General features: G+C 36.6%; 1 protein-coding gene across 3 annotated transcripts in view; it reads right to left on the reverse strand.

Moving 5' to 3' along the window:
* The window catches only part of cntn5 (contactin 5), a 185,794-nt gene that overhangs the window by 136,775 nt on the left and 26,528 nt on the right, over window positions 1-22,491 (reverse strand). For all 3 annotated transcript variants that reach the window (XM_028464797.1, XM_028464796.1, XM_028464795.1), the window contains exon 2: window positions 1,424-1,543. In XM_028464797.1, coding sequence (XP_028320598.1) covers window positions 1,424-1,478 — 55 coding nt within the window. In that variant the 5' untranslated portion in view covers window positions 1,479-1,543. The remainder of the gene's footprint in view (window positions 1-1,423; window positions 1,544-22,491) is intronic.

Here is a 22,491-nt window from a genome sequence, read left to right on the forward strand (position 1 = left end):
CGTTTTTGTACTGATATCGGACTGATATTAATCAACAAATCTAGACACACCCACTCCTTGCTATCCTTTAAATTGCCATTTTAATCTTGATGACCTTTATTTCTCTCCTTTTTATTGAAATTTTTTTTGTATTCTATTGGTCGATGCATTCTCTCCAAAGGATTTTTATATAATTTACAATGTAGAGAAATGTAGTAGAAACTCAATATTTGTTTTTAAATGAACCATAACCATAAATACCTGCATACGAGTAATTTAAAGGTAATTTGGGACTAGTAGGTGGACACGTGGTGATTCTCAGAAGGGGTAACCGATTAAACGTCATTTAATCAATAAAGCCAACAACACACTCAGGAATCGCTACAGAATACACTTGATCTGGGGCTTAAAAGAGTGGTTAACACATTACTACTGATCTAGAAATAAAGATGATTAAATACATGAAGCAGAGCACTGCCATGTTTCTAAAAAAGATAAAAGGACAAAAGATGGGCTTCAAAATGCCATCACTGTATGATGAGATTAAAGATATTAAACTAAAATATTATGTACTTTAAAACATTGTATTAATAATGAATTAGAATAAAGAAAAAAAATCTAAATGTGATTCAAAACAACAAATTGGCGTGATCTATTAAAAATGAACTTTCATGATAAAATAGCATTGCTATGGACAGTCGAATCTGTTTAAAACTGTAAATAAATGATTATTTCCAATACAAACAGTCCTGAATGAATCAAGAGTTGATAAATATAAATGCAAGTTAAGGAAAATTCCAAAGAGCTCAAAAATAACATGTGGACAGAGACAAGGTAACAGGTGGCCAAAATGGTCCAAAAGTGGCTAAAACGTGGCAAGAAAAGGGTAAAAGTGACTAAAATCAGCCAAAAGCAGTCACAAGTGGCCAAAATACGGGCAAATAAAGAGGAACCAGGTGGTATGTAATGGCAAGGGGTAGCTTAAATGGGCAAAATGTGGCAAACAATATTGAAAAAGGGCAAAAATGTGGAACAAAAAGAAGCAAATTGTAGGGAAAAAAGGAAACGAGTGGTATTTATTGGGCAAAAGCTTGTTGGAGAGAGAAAGTGAAGAAAAGGCAAAATTTATTGGCCAACGGTAGCTAAAAAAGCTGAAAAAAAATTGGAAAAGGGGCAAAAATGGGACAAAGGAAATAGGTAAAAAGGGGTTGAAGTTTCCCTTTTTAAGGTTTTCTGGGGGAATAATAATTCAAATTAAGATATAAAGAGCCACATGTTGAGAATCACTGACTTAATAATGGCTTCTACATGGTGTCGCTGATAATGAAGTCATTGGAGTGGATAGAAAATGCCAGGGCTGAATTTTGACATGTCATTCAGCACAGGCTCATAACTCCACGTGTTTTGCACATAAATACCACTCTTCACCTTCTGACAATCTCACCTGAAAGGCCACTGATGACTGACAGGAGAAGGAATGGTTTCCATGGTGACCCCATACTTTGTTGAGGAGGGTCCCTTCTGTGAGAATGTTAGCAGGTCTCCGTCTTCATTAAAGCTGTGCCTGTGAAGCAGAAAAAACAAACATGGGTTGGTGGGCGTTTGTTTTGTACGCCCTTCCACTACAGCTGTCAACACGCATCACGTTTCACATGTCGCCACGTGAAATCTGCATTTATTTTCCCCCTTATCTCATAATCACAGGTGTTCACGCCACAGGTTCTGCCCTATGGGAGAGGTAAACACGACAGGATGGAATCCATTGCGTGTTTTGGTGTGAAAAAAAAAAAAAGCCAGTTTTTGGCGCCGCACACACAAACGTTCACTATTCGACCATTTCGACATCCAGGAGTGTGAAATATCAAACGTGCTTCATGGAATCATTCAGGCTGTGACTGACACTCTCATCGTTAACTCGGCTATTGAACTGACACGTATGTATGAGTCACAGCAAGAACACACTGTGAATAACAATAGCGCTCATCAAAAAAGACGAGGACGGTTTCGCCGCTGCCGCCGGTGGACGCGAAGAATCGGCAGAACAAACTCGCCGTTGATAATCAATGACCTTCTGACAAATACGAAGAAAAAAAAATGTCAACGTTTTTTTTTTCTTTTTTTTTGTCACTGTGTGTGATCAGGAAGTAAGAGTACAATCCTACTATTGGTCATGGAATTCACTTTCTCAAACAGAAAAAAACTACAAAATTCATTGTTCTCCCTAATTTAACACCCCCCCGCCAACAAAAAACAGTTGCTATGGGACCAAAAACATAGGGATTCCAGTTCTTTGTGATCACAGAAAACAAACGGAAATCACAGATTCCACTTTTTAAAATGGAAAAAAGCGGTAAAATTGTTTCCTTTCCAGTTTGTTTTTCATTGCTTTCACTTTCTCAAATGGAAAAAACAGAAAAAACCCACAAAAAAAAAATAACAATGTATCTATCAATGTATCTAGGGATTTCAGTTCTTTGTCATTTCTAAAACGGAGAAAACCTCTTCAACACAATACCATCAGCATGACTATCCTTCTTTCCAATGATCTCCCAAACTCCCTTTCCCTTGTCTCCCCCCCCCCCTTTTTGTATCTCTTAAATAATACATATATTTTATTTCTGCAATAAGAAAACATGCATATTCGTCTCAGATGACGACATATGCATATATGAGAAAAAAAGGAATTGATTGACACAGATCTTCCACTCACCTACATGCGTTGCTACAATTTCACACATTTCCACATAATTTTTCACATGAAACGTGTGGTTAAGTGTGTAGCATGTGTTAGGATGAGATATACAGGCGGACATGTCAAATCTTATCTCATATCTCATTTTAAGAGACTGTTTGGTCTCGATCGATCCTGTTGGATGTACAGTGATTTGAGCGTTAATAAGAAATTATATTACCAAGATAATAACGATGACTCAATCCCTATCTCAGCGTTTTTGTCAGTATTTCTATCAAATAAGAGAAAGGCCATAAAATAAAATTGGATACAAACTGAAATGGAAATTTTAAAAATTTGAATTGAATTTGAAAACAATTCAAATTCAAGGATTTTTTCACTTTAAATGCCAAAATTTTTTTTTTTTTTTTTTTTTAAAGGAAACAGTTCTAATCCAACCCTAATCAAGAGCTCATTACAAACAGGATAATGACCCACTTTTGGGTCCTGAACCATGAGTTAGGAACCTCTGGTCTCATTACATTAATTTAAAAACCAATCTGAAAAATCTAACATATTCCTTGAATTATTAAATAATTATTATTAATAAAACTATTTTACAAAAAACAAACTATTCTGTTTATGTCATTGTTCTCTACTGTTATTACTTTATTTTATTTATTTTTAGATATTTAAAATAAAACCCCTGAAGTACATTATGGAAACGATCACGAGAACTTTCTGCATCCATCCTTTTCTCACGTCGTTGAATGACTAAGATTTAAAAAAAGAAAACTTTTACAGTCAAGATAGAAGCCATTTTTTGTGCCTACATCTCTGACTCATGCATGTATCAAAAGGAATAAATAGGAGGGAAAGAATCCTGATCCTAAAGTTACGGCTGCTTTGTTCGCTGTGTGAAACCATGAAGAAATGTGCAGAAAATAAAAGCACAGCTACACAGGAATCCGCCTCTGGATTTAAAACTGGGTCAAAGTGGATTTAAAAAAAATGTTGTGCATGAGCTTCCAAATATGTATGAATAAAAAAATAAAAAAAAAATCACATAAAAGTGCCAACGTTAACGTGTCTATTAGAAAATAGTTAGAAAAAAATGAATCTTTTCCAAAAGCCTTTAGGAACAACAAACACTGATAATCACTGGATGATTTAAAACACATCCTCTGATGGATTCTTTCCAAACAAAAGATAAAACTGAAGAAATCCGCTGATGCTGCTGCTGTTATTCTGCCTCAGTCGTTCAGCTCTACACAGAAGGATCTACCGTAGAACTTAGATCAGCGACAGCAGCCGTCATCATTTAGGTTGTCACCTGGATAATTAATGCATCAGCCCTGAGAGCTGGAGCCAGCATGTCCACATCTAACGAGAGTCATCCCTCACACATCTATCATTGATGCTTTCTTGTCTTTGCCTCGCTTCACGTCCTCTTTCTCCAACGCACACAGCAGCACCAAGGCTAGATTTTATAGGTTAAAAGGAGGAGTCGAGAGAGGCTGAGATTTTGTGACGCACACACACACACAACCATTAGCTAGCAATAATATTAGCTTAGCATTAGCAAGCGATAGCATTAACCAATCATTAACCTAGCATTATGAAGCACGAACATTGTCATTATTATGAAGCTCGGATTAACATGAGTATTTTCTAGCAATAGCATTACCCTAATATTTGCTAACATTAGAATTAGCCTAGCATTAGCAGTATCTAGCAATAATTTTACATTAACATTAATGCTAATATTGACATTAGCATTAACCTAACATTACCTTGCATTATCAAGCACTAGTATTAACTTGCATTGTCATTATTATGAACCTGGCATTAACATTAGCATTTTCTAGCATTAGCAAGAACCTAGCATTTGCCTAATATTTACTAATATTAGCATTAGCCTTGCATTAACCTTACATTAACATTAGCATTAACCTAACATTAACAACCATTTGTGTTATTAACCTAGCATTACCATTAGCATTAACTAGCATTCGCCTAATATTTGCTAGCGTTATAATAAGCCTTACATTAACATTAGCATGAACATTAATAAGCATTAGCATTATTATTAACGTAGCACTCACATTAGCATTTTTTAGCATTAACTAGCATTAAACTCATATTTGCTAGTATTAGCATGAACCCATCATTAACCTAATATTAGCATTAACTAGCATTAACCTAAAATTAGCCTAACATTAACATTAACCTAGCATTAGCATTAACTAAGCATAAGCATTTATCTAGCATTAACTTATGTATGAATAGTACTAATAGATCACGTATCATGTCGGCTGATTCTGCCAATATTATACATGATCTATGAGTAGAAAAGTATTACAATAAAAATCACAAAATGTAATTAAAATAAGTTGAATAAAATTTAATCAACAATATATTTTCTCATTTATAGAAATATTTATTTTTCGCAAATGGAATCAAACAAGTGCTATATCAGCAAAATTATCACAAAATTTGAATACAATATTTTAATCAAACATTTCATCAAAATTTTAATGTACCCCCAGAACTTTCAGATATTCTGTTATGTAAATAAATAAATGAGATGAATATAAAATAAATGAAATTATGAAAATACAATCAATTCTTTACCAATTGGAAGAAAACAATTCACTCGTAAAAAATATAAATTCTACTAAATTGTGCTCAAAATGTTACTTGTTTCCCAATTTTAAAAGATTTTAAAATTAAAAAAAATTTAGTAAGTAAAAAAATGTGGAGAAAAATGAAAACACTTTTTGTTGTGCGTATTTTTACGTTACATGCACTATTGATCTATTTATTGATGAGAAGCTACTGACTGTCATTTTAAAACTTCTTCTTCTGATCCATTACACGCTGTGATCTCCACTTGGTGAGGGCTCTGTGTGTGAGATGGTCAGCCTTTGTAGAAACCACAGATCATTAGTGGAAGTGAAATGTGAATCAGTGTCGACGACAGTCTGAAGCTTATCAGCGTACAGAGAACATCTGTCTCTGGTGGATATCAAATTAAACACATCTGCACTCCCACAACCTGAAGTTCACCCCATGTCGCTGCACACAACTGCACCACACGAGCTCTTTGAAGAGTCCGCTTTCAATTTCCAGCCATGCATAGCGGAGAAGAAGCACAGAGTGTTCCTCAATCCACACGAGGGTAGACTTCAGAACGCACAGGGTTAAAAGAACAACTGCAAGACAAACACGCAGTGGAAAGTAGAGAATCAGAACAAAACAAACTATTACCCTCAGAGAAGAAAGACAGACGACACGGATTCATGTAAATGTTAAACTTTCGGATGTGTGCAAACATCAGTCTGTTCCATTGCACCTGTGGCAACAGATGTAGCTAACCTCCTCCTGTATGACTGACTGTTGTGATTAAGTGATAAATGTCAGTATCTTTTTTGCTATTTACATTTTTATACAAATATATGACATTTAAACTTGATACATTTTCAACATTTTCGTGAACTTTACAGAAAAAAGAAAAAAGAGGAAAGTTAACAGATGTAGAAGCTGCGTTGCCAGGTTAGTTCGATTATCTGCTTACACGTTATACATTTCCCCATAGTACAGTTTAGCTTCCTTCTCCTTAGTGGGGGCTAGTATTATGCTTTACATAAAAAAAAAAACTACGTACTGCATAGTGTCAATCTATTCTGAAAAATACAGATGATAATGAAAAAAATTTAAAATCTGTTCAACGATAAGAAAAAAAGGCACGCAACGTTTCAGTGCATTTCTGCGGCATTGAAAAATGAAATTAGAAAAAGTTGCTCGAAAGCGAATATCGCAAATAGTAGCGATATTTTTCTCTGGTGTCTTTAGTTTTCTTTGGCACATTTTGTGTGTTTTAGGAGTCACTTGTGGGTTTTTTTTTTTCCATTTTGTGTATTTTTGGAGTGATTCTGTACATTTTTGTACATCTCTCTATTTTAGTTATTTGTATATTGTTCTGTACATCTGTGTATTTAGTAGTAGTTTTGTGGCATTTTGTAAATCTTTGGTGTATTTTCTGTTTAAGGCAATTCTTGTACTTTTGTTATCAATTTGTGTACTTTTTTTGTAATTCTTGTTTTTGTCGTTTGGTTTTGCACAAAAATAGACATGGGGGGACAAGCACACCAGTTGCCCATGTCTACCATAGAGCATGTATGGCACTACTTTGTGAAGTATATTAGCCAGTAATGACAACTAATTAGATAAAGCGAAAACTTTGACTCTGAGCTTTATGATTGTTTAACTTATTCATGTGATGATATCATAGACACCTTATACTAACAAATGTCAAGACTGTGCTTTTTATTTTCTTGTATGTACAGGAAATATAAAAAGTCTAAACACCCCTGTTCAAATGCCAGGTTTTTGTGATGTAAAAAAAAGTGTGCATACTTATATATGTATGTTTTTTTTTATTTTCTATTTCTCCCCTTTAAAGGTTTCAGTTTGTTTTTAAATTGCATTATACAGGTTATAGGTCACATTTAAGGTGGAATTTTTTTTTTTTTTTTTTACATCACAAAAACCTGCCATTTGAACAGGGGTGTGTTTTTATATCCACTGTATTTCATAGTGGAGCCAAAAAAAAAAAAGGGTAAATATTTACTCTGCCCGTGTCACAGCACTCTGCTACTTTCTACTTTTCCAGGTGAGCAGCAGTGTTGTGAACAGGCTCTCTGCTGGGGCGACCGCGACTCAGACAGATGATTATTAATGAGACAGAGAGAGCAACAAAGGCCACTGACTGTTGTCAACGTGATGCGGCGCTTGGGTGTGTTTTTTTTTTTTTTTTTTTTTTTCTCTCTCTCGACAAAGCGCGTTCCAGATAAAACAAACGCAGACAGGGTTTGCCATGCTGGGGCTCTTCAGCACCGAGTCACAGACATCAACATGCTCTGCTTTAAAACTGCAGGAAACTGTGTCAAAAACACATGATGGAAGGACCGGAGGAGAAAAACACACCTCTGACAGGCTTCTCAAAGTCGTACCAAGGATCATTACGGTTGCATGGTGATGGGAGACTTCTGCATTTTCATGCAAACATGTATTGTTGTTGTCTGTTGCACTCACTGTGCATACTTTTGGAAAACCTCGCAAGCTTTGTTGGATTGGTCACAATTTCAGCTGCAAAGGGTAACGCTACTCAAAAAACATGCTTTTTATCAGAAATATGTATTAGAACTGACGGAAGTGCATTAGGACCAATTTTGATGGAGAAAAGAATTTTGAGCGAATCAAGAATAAAGTCGAACCGTGGAGAATCAAGTCACAATGTTGAGATTAAAGTAGAAATTTCGAGGATACAGTTGAAATATAATGTTGAAATTAGAGTCGAAAACATGATTTTAGAGTAGAAATTTAGAAAATAAACTAAAAATACAATATCGTGATAAAAAAATAGTTCCATCCATCCATCCATTTTCATACCCGCTTATTCCCGTTTATCAGGGTCGCGGGGGTCTGCCGGTGCCAATCCCCGGCTCTCATAGGGCGCTGGGCGGGGGTACAGGTACAGGGCGCCAGTCCATCACAGGGCAACACAGACAAACAACCACTCATTCACTCCTATGGGCAATTTAGAGACTCCAATCAACCTTACAGTCATGTTTTTGGATTGTGGGAGGAAGCCGGAGTACCCGGAGGAAACCCACGCAGCACGGGGAGAACATGCAAACTCCACACAGAAAGGACCCAAGTGTCCACCCCAGGGCTTGAACCCAGGACCTTCTTGCTGTGAGGCGGACATGCTAACCACTAAGCCACCGTGCACCCAAAAAAAAAAATGGGGGGTATCATGTTAGTGTGTCATTCCCTCCTGAAAAACATACCTCCAGTATTTCTCAGATTGATTCACGTATTTCTGAGTAATCTTTAAATATCCTGCTAGCAGCCATTTTCCTGCTGTTATGCTCGAGGGGACGAGGCTCCGCCTTGGGGACGAGACCCCCCCCCCCCCCTATGTTCCCTTCCTTAGTTCAGCCCACAGCACCCGCCTCTGCATATTTAGCTTTTAATTTTCTTATATTAAATAATTTTGTAAGAAATCCATGGCTTATGTTGTCTGTACTCATTAATGTACATATATATATAATAAAAAATGTAAATAAAATTCTCACCACTCCCCCGCTTCCAGATCCGTCATAACAGCTGCAGTCACAGCAAACAGCTGAGAGATAACTGTGTGTCGATTGGTTTACGCTTCTCATCATGGTAGCTGCCTGCGTTTAGTGTTTAAAAATTTCTTCAGCGAGAAAATTTGTTTTTGGATGCAAAAAAAAAACAGCCCTCTTTTGGATGAAACAATTGGTCAACAATGGTTGGAGTTCATCTTTGGAAGCGGCCCTCATCCCAAAAAGATCTGCTATGTTTGTTCCAGGGACTTTTCAGACGACAAGAGCTTATTGAAAGTGGATTAATAAGTACACTGACACTAAAAAACAATGCAATCCCTACTCTGGACTACGTCTTCAGAGCCAGCAGCAGCACAGGTTAGCGTGTGTGCGTGTGTGTGTGTGTGTGTGTGTGTGTGCGTGTGTGCGGAGAGATTGCGTGTTTGTATAAGTACTGAAGGGGGCGTGTTCATGAGCGCGTCAGACAAGCTTGGAGTTTCTTAAATTTGACTTACAACTTCAATCGTCAATGCAAAAAAAAATTTAAATTTAAACATCAGTTTTTCCATTTATGGAACCAATAAATCATTGTTTAAAAGAATACTCCCAATGTTAATTTAAGTAAAATTGCCATTAAAAGTTTATACTTTTTAATGTTCTCAAAATTACCAACCATGAATTGCCGTGAGAATATTCCACCCATTCACAAGTCAACTTTATTTCTCTGCCTGGACTTGAAAAGAGGAATTCAATCAAGGATTCCTGATATGACGACAATCAACAAAGCACATGTACTGAGTCAGGGAATTTAAATGATATGAAACTAAAGTTTATATATTAAAAAAAAAAAAAAAAAAAAACAGTTGCCGATACATTTCAACCAGTAACTCACACAAGCACCATTGTGATGGTAAAACCCTTCATAGCACAAACATTTTAATAATTATACTAAACAGATTATGTTTGAACTCAATACAAACAGACATGAGAAAGTAGAAAATGTGTTGTTTTTAAGATCTACAATTAAACCCATGAGAAAACCAAACCAGTGTGTTGTTGTGGCCAAAGCCGTCAAAGCACTCCCAGAGTTCAGAGATGAAGTTACTCACCATCTCTCACTTTGACCCAATTCTAAGGTTGACTTTACACTGAAAGTAATAAATCCTCTCTTCTGCTGCTAGTGTTAGAGAAAATAAAACTGTTGTTTGCTCTGCACAGCTTCCAATTACCAGTTGAAAACCTAAAATCATCAACCAATTATAATCACGGTAAATACAGTACATTCATCCACAAGCGTGATTTAAGGAATTGGTTGGGAATTATGAAAATGTAAAAGCAAATGACAAAGACACAGTTCTTTTTCTGTTGCCTTTAGTCTAAATAAGTCTATTAAAAGTTAGACTTTATTTTAAGTTGTCAATATTTATAGGTTTTACATCCATTGTCTTTTTCTTTATATCTTGTTAGCTTTACCAAGGAGGTAATCATTAATGCTTATTAATATATTTATTTATTTATTTATTAATTTGTCTGTTGTCTGCAGGGTTACGTCAAAAGTACCTAACAGTCTCTGACAAAATTTGAACCAAAAATGTAACTTACGCCATGAAAGATTCCATTAAATTTTGGATTCAATCTGGATCAATTTACAAATTCTGGATCAGTTAAAAAAATAAAAAAAAAAATATTGTTGAACATCAAACCAATCAAATCTAGGTTTGAAATTGGTTTATTATGTATAAGGGTGTAAGAAAAAAAAGAAATTTGGTGATATATCACGATATTTCACTGCTTTATTATTGTATCGATCCAAAAAATGTTCAAATCGATTTTTTTTTATTCATGTTTTTTTTTAACAAAAAAATATATTTAATTGCCCTAACATGAGACCTTGTTAAACTATCTCACTCCTCAGTGCATTTTAGCTGGACTTTATTTTCATAAAACATACTGGACACTTTAATAAATGTATGTGGTTAATTTAAAAAAAAAAAAAAGAAGAGGAATTCAAGAACTTTAACAGAATCCGAATCTGTTATAGAAGGAAAAGTAAAACATGTAATTTGACAATTTGCTAATCTTACCACTTGTTTTTTATACTGGTACTTGATTTACAGTTGGTTACCTTTTACCTGTTCTCGCGAGTTTAAAAAAAAATGAAATAAATTGTATTTTATACCATTTTGTACATGTAAAGGTGATATTTGTAATTATTATCGCAATGTATATAGCATTGTTTAGTATCGGGATATATCGTATCCTGAATCACAATCAGATTCATTGCAATGCACACCCCTAGTATTTGTATTATTTTCATACTTTTTTTTAATTTATTATCATTATTCTCAGACAGTATTTTTTATTTAATTTCTTCTAGATGGGGCTACATCCTATAACTGAGCACTGTAGTAATATTCTATTGTAATAAATTTGATGTTATTTCATAAGGTTTGGTTATAGTCAAGATAGAATACAGTATATAGATATGCAAGATAGTTATGTGCTTATTAATACCAAAATAAAACAAAATAAAACACTTATTAAATATTTGTTCAGGGAGATTTGCTTTGCTTCAGGTTGAATGTTAAGCTCTTTAAAGATTTTAATCCGAGTGCAAGAAGTGGAGTTGAAACAGACGATTGGGATTATCCTCAGCTCAGTTTCGCTCTCTGAACTGTTCCCTGGAGTGAAAGAAAAAAAACCTGGCATTTTTGGAGTTGTTTTTAGAGTTACCCTCCTGCTAGTCATGTAAAAGCAAAATGAATCTGTAAAAAAACAAATATGGGATCAATGGAGGACAATAGTCATTTGTTGAAACCCAGAGCACCAGTGAAGCATTCCCAGTCTGTCACTGAGCGGGAAGATGAAAGAAATAAAGCATCATGGATGAGGAGCTTCTACCTTTTTTTCTGCTTTGTCTGACAGCGAGCAGATTTCTCCTGAGACAAGTTTTTATTACACGCAGCATTTTTTACCTTTGATAAAGTCCTAAAAAAAATACTTTGAGTCAGACTTTAACAGATGTTTCAAAATGTTTTGAAGTTCAAAGTTTGTTTCTGTTTCTTTAATCAGATGTCATTACAGGGTTTTAAACTTTTCCAAATCGTGCCAAACATGTTTAATACGGCCAATGGTGTTAATTATATTTCTCTGGTTTCCTTTGTCAAATGGATCCGCTGAAATCATACGGGAATTGACGTGCGTCTGTTTGCTAAAGTAGCAACAAATTATTTATCTATTTATTTTAGGGATGCACCGAATAATCGGCCACTGAATATATTTGGAAAAATATTGCAAAAAAAGCAACATTCGGCCACTGGTGGAATGACTTAAAAGCAAGGCTGAATAGTAGCGTGTGACGCAATCAAACAACGTGCAGTGATTAGAGTCAGAAAAGTGTGTGTGCCGTGTGTGTGCGTTGCTGCAGAACCAGAGCAGCAGCAGCAGCTCCTCCTTTCAGCACACAAGCACAGCCAGACCCTTTCTTTACCGCTCTCCGTCGTCCGTCACCACGTAAAAGTTGGAGGCCAACCAATTCCACAACCGAGTCCGTTGTTAGCGCTGTGAGCCACGAATCCGTAAACATCCCCATTGTTTCCTCTGTACACTACACCAGGTCTCGCTGCATAAACTGCTGTAGCAGTAGCACAGAGTGCTAACAGCTGATGTGCAGTTTGGGCGTCCAGTAGTGCAGTTTGCATTTACATATATGGCAATAACGTACAATATATATTCTATATTAAACTGCAGTGTTTGTTTTAGCTGTAAGATAGATAGGAGAGGGAGGAGCTCACATTCTAGGAGGCGTGTTAGGTGACGTCACCTGCCAACGTGGGCAAAATCCAACAGGCCCGTTTAAAGCTGACTTTTTACTAAAAGTGGAATAACAAGGGAGGGAGGAAACAGAACTTTTTCAACTTTGGCCCTCTGAATGAGGCTAAAGGAATGTACATCACTGTAGCAAAACATTTTTTCATCATACCTCCCCTTTAATGCACTTTAGTTTATTTTTTTTGGATGCATGTTGTGTTATATTTGAAGGGCTAATATAAATGAAAGACTTTGTTGTGCTTAGCAAAGGCTACGGGATAATCTAAAAAAATGTCAGAATATTCAATAAACATTTACTTTCTTTAAAATAAACATGTCTAAAAATGTATTCTAGGCTACTTATGCACTATTAAAAAAACAAAGTAAAAAACTTAACAACCGCATTCGATATTCGGTATTATTCGATATTCAGTATTATTCGATATTCGGTATTATTCGATATTCGGCCAGGCGTTTATATTTTAAACGAAGAAAAAAGAAAATGGATGAAAACAAAATCAAATAAAAAAAAAAAAAATCATAATACATTTGATTCGTTCGACAACGGACGATACAAATAAATACTCCAATTGAGCTATTAAGAAAAGCAGAACAAGAACAAACTAAATGAACATGCGCCATCAACTTCTGTGAGATTTACATTCTCCTTCTTTATTGCTGTAGTTTTCAAAAATGTATATTTTTTGTACACAATGTTGGAAATGTGAGAGTTTCCCCTTAAAAAAGGTTAATAAATGTATAGAAAGTGTATCAAACAAACACAGAGATTTGTCAGGAACGTTCATGTCTGTTCAAGCATGGAGGAATTAAATCATTAACAATATACTCATTTAATCCTGATTAAACTTTTTTTTAGCATCATTAGCGCGGCAGTAATTACATCTCATTTAGGAAATTTGACGAAATGGAAAGGAAACAAAATTGGGGAAAATTCTAAACGGAACATCAAAGCCCCAAACATGATTTTTTTTTTTTTTTTGTTTAACAAAAAATGACAAACATTTAAAAAATGGCAGCAAAAGTACACAATGCAGGAAAAAATGTCAATTTGCAGCAACCTATTTGAAAGTCGTCTACTGAATCCTAAATTATTCACCTCAGCTGCTTTCACTATTCTTTCTCAACCCAATGAAACCGGAATGATAATTTTCTTTAGATCTATTCTCTATTGGTTAAGTTCATAATCCATTTTTACAAGCTTATAATATTATAAATATCGTTGTTATTCCCTTAAAGGGTTTACCTGAGATAAACAGACTCAAAAACAGAAAAAGCACCAAAATGCTAAGTTACGTCTTCCTTTGTTTGTTCCTTGTTAACTTATCAATTAAACATCCGAGAAGCTTCAAGTCAACTCATTTCATTACTTTTTCATTACGAAAACATCCCAACATCATCACAGCCCAAAGCGATTCCAAATATTCATGAGGCTCATCAACATAAGGACCAGACGTCACACTGGAGCCCTCATTGCAGAATACATGCAACAACGCAAGAAATAAACTGATTTGATGGGTTAGACCCTGGACACCAGTGTGTCACAGTACCAACACCCAGAGACGGACAAACACGGCCACAACCTGCAAGTCTTGAGCTCTGATATTCATAGCTAATGCAGCACGGAGGAACTTCCTGCTTTGAGTCTGCAGAGCTGAGCATGACAACATTGTGTTGACTTTAAAATGGAAAAATAAAAGTGCATAAAATAAAGGCTGTTGCTATTGGTCCGGACCCGGACCTCAGACAATCCTGACTATAGTTTCGGCACTTCCTGTGCGCACGAGTCCGCATGTGCAGTAAGCCGAATGCCGGTAGATCCTGTCCATGATATAAATACATTGAATTCAAGTCCTAAAATAACATGATCTCCCACTGAAACGGGACAGTCTCGAAAATTAATGTTTCTATTTTCGTGCATGCTAACACTATTCTTGCATTTTTTCGTGCTACTGTACACAACTTTCAAGCTTACTTTGACTGAAAGTTAATTTGTACAATTATTACTATTAGAACATTTTATTAGGGGTGAAGTTTAGGATTTGGGTTACGGTTACCCCCAGATATACGCAGCACTTCTATTTCTGGCAGACACCGGAGCACGACGCATCAATCAGCACAAAGCAAATGAAGCTAAACAGGAAATTAAGTATTCCGCAATAAAATATCGGGTTACTTTTCAAAATAAAACACTTTATATTATTATTATATTTCAAGTAAATACATCACCAAAACGTCATAATGTGTAAAAACAAATTCACATTCACTATATTGTTTCCTCTCATACTGTAACTGCACTGTAAACTGCAGCAACTTTGATTTAGTTCATGTTTTACTGGTGCAGTTTTATCTCTTCTATGTTGGCTGTTGCTAAAAAATGTGGCAATGACAAATCCAGAGAGTCCAACCTTCTTGTTCTCCTTTGTTAGGAACACTGACCTGTTTATCTGTTTATTGTTGCGTTTACAACACATTTAACTGCGTTCTCGCGCGATTATATAAATATTGTCAGAACTGCTCTGTCTCGTGACGTCACAGTCGTTCAACCGTGGCGCACTCAAAACGCAACCGGTGGGGATTACCGCACGGAGGACAGCAGGGCAAAAAAGGATCGGTGCCGTGGCGCAGCGGAGACGTATACAGTGGAAACCCCCAGTTACGGTTAAGTTGATAAATCCCATTGGCATACAGGTGGCACAAAAATAAATTGTGTCATGCAGCATGTAAAAACCCCCCAGAACACCAAGCACATACTCTGACTTGGAAGGACCAGACCTTTCCGTTGATACCACGCTTAGCCCCATCGGAGCACTTTTAATACAATTTTTAAAAGTGTTGGGATCAGGCCAAGTGTGGTATCAACAGAAAGATCTGGTCCTTCCGAGTCCGAATGTGTGCTTTTTGGATAGAGTCTGAATTGTTCCCGCTAGAGCCGAAATACACAATTTTCGTATAGCTGGAAGCTCCGGAAGGTCGGTGTTTTCCTCTACCAGGGTAACCTGTGTCAATCCGCCTTGAACACGGAGTAGTTTATTTTGAAAATAATGCCCCCTTTTCCGTTCTGGTGCGGCTTTTGCTGTTGCGTTGTGGCTTTTGTTGCTTCTAGATTCATAGCAATGCACACTTCTATTATATACCATACTATAAGTGTTTTTTTATGTAGCATACTTTGCTGTATTTATGTTAGCAGGAAGAACTGTGATGGACTTCCATAATTCTTTGTCAACAAGAATAAAATTGCAGATATCAAAAAAGTTTGACGGTTTTTATGGGGTCAGATAATGAGGAAAAAACAAACAAGTAAAAAAAAACAAAACAATAAATAACACGGTCTCAATTTTTCCATCCATAACGTTCCACTGTCTATATTCACGGGTTAAGCACTGAAATATTATTTTCAATTGGATGCATTTACTTTACAAGGGAGTGATGTAAATGCAACATTTTACAAGAACGTATCGTCTCATTGAGCGAAAATCTACAAATCAGCTAAAAAGCACTGCTTACATTAGTGAGACTGCTTCATGATTAGGAATGATTGCATTCCTTTTCTCATGTTCGCTGAGGAGCAGAGAGTGAGTGTAATAATGATGTCAGTGAACCAATGGTGAAGACGCTGCTCAGACGGTGAATAATGGCACGACTCCTGAGACGCCGCTTTAGAGCCCGTAGTGATTTCACACAAGGACGTATTCTGAACCACGGCGTGACATTCAAACGGAAGCTTATTTTCAGCCAATATTGGAAATTAAAATCTTCTGAGCTCAGCGCAACCTTCATTAAATCCGTCTCGCTGGATTGGCTCCCAAAAAGTCACCTGATGTCATCTTTACTCCAGTCTCACAGCTCGGGTTTGAAGCACAGGGGGACGATCGGAGCTTAAACACCAATAAAGAAATATAAAATAAAATGCAAGTACATATTGGTCCACATAGCGGCTTTACAATGATAATTTGACCTTCTTGTTCCTCGGTTCCTTCATAATGGGACACTGACAGCGAGTGAGGCAGAAAAAAACATTTTTCTCATCAGTCTGCTATTGTTTGGGGAAAAGGGACAAAAGGCTTTCAAACAATCTATCTTAAAATGTCCACAATCCTTTCAAAAAGCATCACGGCATTTCAAACAGTGTCTATTCTTCCACTTCATGTCCAGCCATTGTGCATCCAACCTAATATCATCATCATCTCAGGCCGATTTAATATTAGAGGTTTGCAGGAAAAACAGTAAAATGATGCCCGTAGTTCTGTTTCTATCTTTGCCTAAAACATTTATCATCTTGTTAATGTATTTTTTCTATATTGTATTTTGTTTATTTCTTCTTTAAAACCCACTTACTGTACCTGTCACAGGGTCTCGGAGGCTGCTATGTTTGTTCCTGTGACACAATCACTGTACCAGCTGTAGTTCTTTCCCCCATAATGAATAAATCCAGTGAATTAAACATTTGTATAACATTGCAGATGTCAGATTAAGAGCATTTAAGATTTTGGAAACATTTGACAACAAGAACACTCAGAGTGCAAAATTAAATATACTATATACAGTATGTGGCCAATATTGATATCAATTTGGCGGATTATTTTATGATGCCAAACTCCTCCTCCTTTGCTGAAAGCCTGGACTGATAGCCTACCGAATCTCTGCAGCCTGAAGGACGATTAAAACCTTGGAAATAAATTGGAAATAAATATTTTAGGCTACCCTGCATGATCCAAATATGGCATTATTTGATACATTTTTAAATTTTTATTACATTTTGGGCCTGTAGTCCACGTTGAATCTACTTTTTTGATAAGATCAGTTGAATGCAAATTTTTTTTGGATCAATCTCATTCCTACTAAAAAGTTCTGAAAAACCCAAACTAAAGTTTTGATCTAAACCAAGATTGGATTATGTGATCTAATCCGATTACGTAATCTGTTTTTTTCTTTTGACAAACCCACTTTCTAGGTTTGATCCAATCTGTTATCCAGAATCCGAGCTGAAAACCGGGCCCTGGTGATTCATTTCTAGCTGACGGACAAGAGACCACAACGGTTTTGTGGAGCGTTGAAGCTTTGAAATGAACCAGTTTTACTTGAGTCCCAGCTCCTAGCGAGTTTGCCGCCACTCTCATGGTTTACGCTACAGGGTTGAGTGTAGGGGCCTCTGACGCTGTCATTTTTCTCCCCTACGGAGTAATGGCGCCCCCTACGTTCAGTTTTCAGCCACTTTTTTAATCGGTACCGCTGTAATAATTGTTGCCCACTTTGACAGAAAAGGGACTTCCAGGCGTGCAATTGTTTTGACTTTGTTTTTATTCTGAATAACCGAGAAACACATACATCAACCGCACCATCTACTTACTACAGGCGATCTGCTCGAATGCTTCTGTCTATACCTGAGGACCCCTGCTGCCCCGAGGCTGCCTGTGAGCACCGTCCAATATAAACAGAGCTTCAACCAGACGTAGCGCACGTGAAGCTGCTCATCAGTCATGTTTATAACTCGTTTACGGATCACTCTACATGCACGTGCATGGATGTGAACACCGTTGAGATGAAACGTGTTCGGGCTTAAAGAGATATTGGCTTCATTCTGGTCGGACAGGTTCCGGTGATGGTTTCTCTTTTCTCGGCCTGATTAAAGCTCTGCTGTGTGCGTGTGTGTGTGCATCCTCCGTCTCTGTGTGTTTGTTCTAATATTACTGCAGGTCCCACATAATACCTCATTTCAATTTGAAAAGCGCATCTTGAAATCAGTCTTTTGAATAGAATGTTATTCATTGTCTCTACAGTGTCTGTGAGTATTTATTAGTGGAGAATCTATACCAAGGGTGAGTAACTCTCTAACTACATGCATCATCACTAATTCAACAAATAACGTTTAGCTTTAAAGTAATGCTGGAACAAAGATTAAAAAAACAAACTAACTAACGTCTCTAAATTTGGCCCTCGGCGTGGAACATTTGGAAATTTTTAACTCTCAGATGGCGTTCGCTCACTTGGTCCCCCATGCAGTGAAAAATTCCTGGTGAGAACCCTGCTCTGAAAGTTGGAATAACACACAAAACTACTGCAGTTCGTCTCACACGGATAAAGAGAAGAAAATCGCTCAGTGTGTTTTCCTAAAACTAATAAACATACTCTTGGGAAATCTGCATCACTCAGAGAAATATGATAGAAAGCTTTCATATGAATGACAAGTGAAGAATGAGCATTTCCTCCTCCAGGGATTAATACAGTTCTCTTAAATAAAAAGTGTAGGCAAGCACAACTAGACATAGAACTGATATGTTTTTAAAAAGTGGAAGTACATAGAAAAACCTTGCATTCCCCATGGGAGAACATGCATACTTGCCGGTGGTTGTGTCTTGTGAAGGTTGTTGGTTAAATGATTGTTGGTTTTTTTGGAAAAAGGGAAAAGCCACAGGCACAAAAGAAAAGGGTATATGGACATTATGTGTGTGATTATTTGTGAGAGAAAAAAAAAAAAAAAAAATCACCTTACATTTTAGTCATCATTAAATCTTACTATTTCAGGCAAAGAACTTTATGTCGGCACCTCATTCAAATCTAAATGACCCACGAGTTGCCGTGTTTCTTTGCAGAAAACTAAACTAACATCTGTGTTTTTCCACTAGTCTCACTTCACATTTTCAGCAAAAAGAGTTTTAATTAAACGTGTAATATTTACCGTAGTAAAAATGACCAAAAGTAACTTTACTTTTCTTCATTTTGGGATAGGTTCCTTAAGAGGAATGATAACATGTTCTGTGACACATTAGGAATTGTTGTTTAATCTTTCGCTTTTTTCACCGGACTTTTTGGAGCAAATGCACTGTGTTTGTGTTCACAGACGACGTTAATAGGTCCATCTTCCTTCATTGTTTTTCTTCACCTGGGGCCTGATTTCCTAAAGGTTTGCACCCATGTGCAACACCAGAAATCTGATTCCAAATGCAGCGACTGTTTTGCACATTTAATTACCACAGGCAGGTCACAGCTTTACTCACAGATGGCTGCAGTTATTGTTGAAGGAGAAGATGTAGCAAAACCAAAAGGTGACGGCTCTTTTCTGCTTGAATGATCATTTACGGAACGATTCAAATTATTGACAAAAAATGGAAACTTTGTTTTTCTTCTCTTGACCTGATTTGCTGTTCTTGTATTCCCCACAACATAGACTTTCTGACAGAAAGCCTGCATATGTTTACATTTGTTTGTTGTAATTCAAGAATAGCCCCAACGCCGCCAAAATTTCATTTTCATCATTTTTGCGCCTGATAACATCTGCTTTGGGAATCTTAGTAAATCACCCTCAAGATGCAAACAGACATCCAAAATTTAAAAAAGCATTCTTTATTTGAGATCTAAGTAAATCAGACACTGCTGCGTTCTTGCTGCCAATCACCGAGTGAAATTCACTGAATGGTCTTTCTCCATCAACAAATATATTGTCAACACCCAAGCACCCAAGCTGTGCATCTACACACAACTGTCTCTCTTATGTAATCAATAGAAACAATAAGGTTCCACCGTTTCCTTTGAGGAAACATCCACATTTCCAAACCTTTTTAAAATACCTTGTGTAATTCAAATTTTGCGCTCAGACGTTGACGTGATCTCGAGGCATCTTTGAGTCCGATCGTAAAATGTAGAGTAAAGTTATGCGGCAAGGTTGAAAGAATTAGACACTGTAACTTCTGTCAAATCATGGCCAGCATGTCAAACGTCAATAGAAAGTGAAGATGATGAATAAAGGAAAGCTCATAGATAGCAGGCTTTCGGGTCCACAGTGTATTAAGTGGTTCAAAGGGTTTGTTGCTGCTTGGCCGTCGAGTTTCAGGGAGTCACTCCATGGCACTTGATGCCTTCAGCTCTAATTACAAACAGGCTGCTGTAGTCATGTCAACCACAGAAGCCATCTACAGCAGATACGAGTGAGCAATCACAATTAAATGCAACGCTTTAAAATCACACGTAAAAATCTAACTTCTGTAGAGCTTCACATTTTCCATTTCAAAATACCTCAAAATATGTTCCAGTGCATACCAAATTCACTACCGACTAGGGATGTAACGATTCACTCAACTCCCGATACGATTCGATTCACGATACTGGGTTCACAATACGATTCTCTCACAATTTATTTGACAAAACGGGACTGTCGACAAATGATGATTGAAAAATATTCCTTTATTTTTTTTGGTTAAAAAACTAGAAAATACTGTACTATTTTCCTTTTATTTTTCATTGTCAAAAGAATCCCTTGATAAACTATTCAAAACAATGCAATTTAACTCAAAATAAATCTTGAATTAAATAAATAAAGGAATAATACAAATGAAGAAGAAGCCTATTAATTTAAATTCTGGTTCTATAATAAACAATGCAAAACTGCATAATAGTTCTTTTTCTTTTTAAAAGTGCAACTGAAAATGTATTTTGTGCCTTAACAATTGGACTTTTAAAAAATAAAACAGTCATTGCCCCGTATTTACGTCAGACATTTGTTTGGACCAGCAGAGGGCGCTGGTAACCCAGTGGTCGGTTGCCATGCAGATATTCTGTGCAGTGAAGAAGAGAAGCTATGCTAGCAGACAGAGTTAATAGAAAACGTGACTTTTACAGATATTCACGTAATATTACAGATATTCTTTTGGCGCTAAAGGGGTAAGGAATCATTCATGAACATATTTTAGAGTAGAAGGCGGCCAGAAAGAAAGTAGCAGATTCCGCCTGCCACCTCAGCATTTGGACAAGAGAAGGATAAATATATATACCGCCCTCTGCTGTTTAAAAAAAATACTGTGATTCAATTTTCAGAAAATCGATATCAACCGTGATACCTATGAATCAATTTTTAACTGCCTTACCATTAATTGTTACATCCCTACTACCGACATAACAAATATCTCAAAATCATGACAAAGAATGCTCAATAGGGATTATTTAAGTCAATTATTTTAAATAATTGTGTATTTTTTCTTTGCTTTTAAAGTATTTGGTTCAAATTTTGAGATGGCAAGACTCTAGAGCCCAAGATTTTATTTATCCCTTCCAAACAACTGCTAACCATTTAACGTTAATGGAAAAAAATATATATGATGAAAATGTGTGCTTTTTTCAATTCAGGAAGTTATTTCCATGATTTTCGTCCATTTTCAGTGATCACGAAAAGTCGGAGGCACTACTTCTGTTTTCTTTAGACCTGGAAAATTAAAGACCCTGATATATTGGGAGTTGATGCTTTATTCTTGATACAAATAAGTTCCTATTGTTATTTTGTCCATGTTACTGAAGCTGCTGCTGCGAGTTTTTGGTGGCACAAGGTATTTTTTGCTATTCATTTGAGAGACGGATCGTCCCTTCCCCTCCGAATACTGAAAACACCAATGTGCCCTCTACATGATCCCCAACAGCTGCAGAGATGATAAACAACACAGTGGCTCAGTCCTCCCTCACTCCAAGAAATTACTGTCATTCAGCCACCCCTGCATGGAATCCTAAAACAATGAGGGCCTCGCTCGCACAATACATCTCACACGTGTTTGTGAGAAAATGGCAATTTATTATCGCAACAAGAACATTCACAAATGATTTCATCATTCTGCAAAAACAAATGGCTTGAATTCAGGTGTTTCATAAATGTAATTTTGGTTGTGTGGCACTGTCATTTCTGCGGACACACTAAATCTAAAATTTAAGCATGTACTGATGCTCTGTTTTTCACTCCAGAAGCATGGCCGCAGATATAATTTTACCTTTGGAGCACAGGTAGCTTCAATCACATGGCTTCGTGATAATTTCCTTTGCTGCTCTCTTTAATAATTGCCTTTTGAATGGGGTCATCAGGACAATTAAAACCATTGGGGGGTGAAAAGTGGCACC

This window comes from Gouania willdenowi, chromosome 13 (genome assembly GCF_900634775.1).
Source record: "Gouania willdenowi chromosome 13, fGouWil2.1, whole genome shotgun sequence".
Taxonomy (NCBI): Eukaryota; Metazoa; Chordata; class Actinopteri; order Blenniiformes; family Gobiesocidae; genus Gouania; species Gouania willdenowi.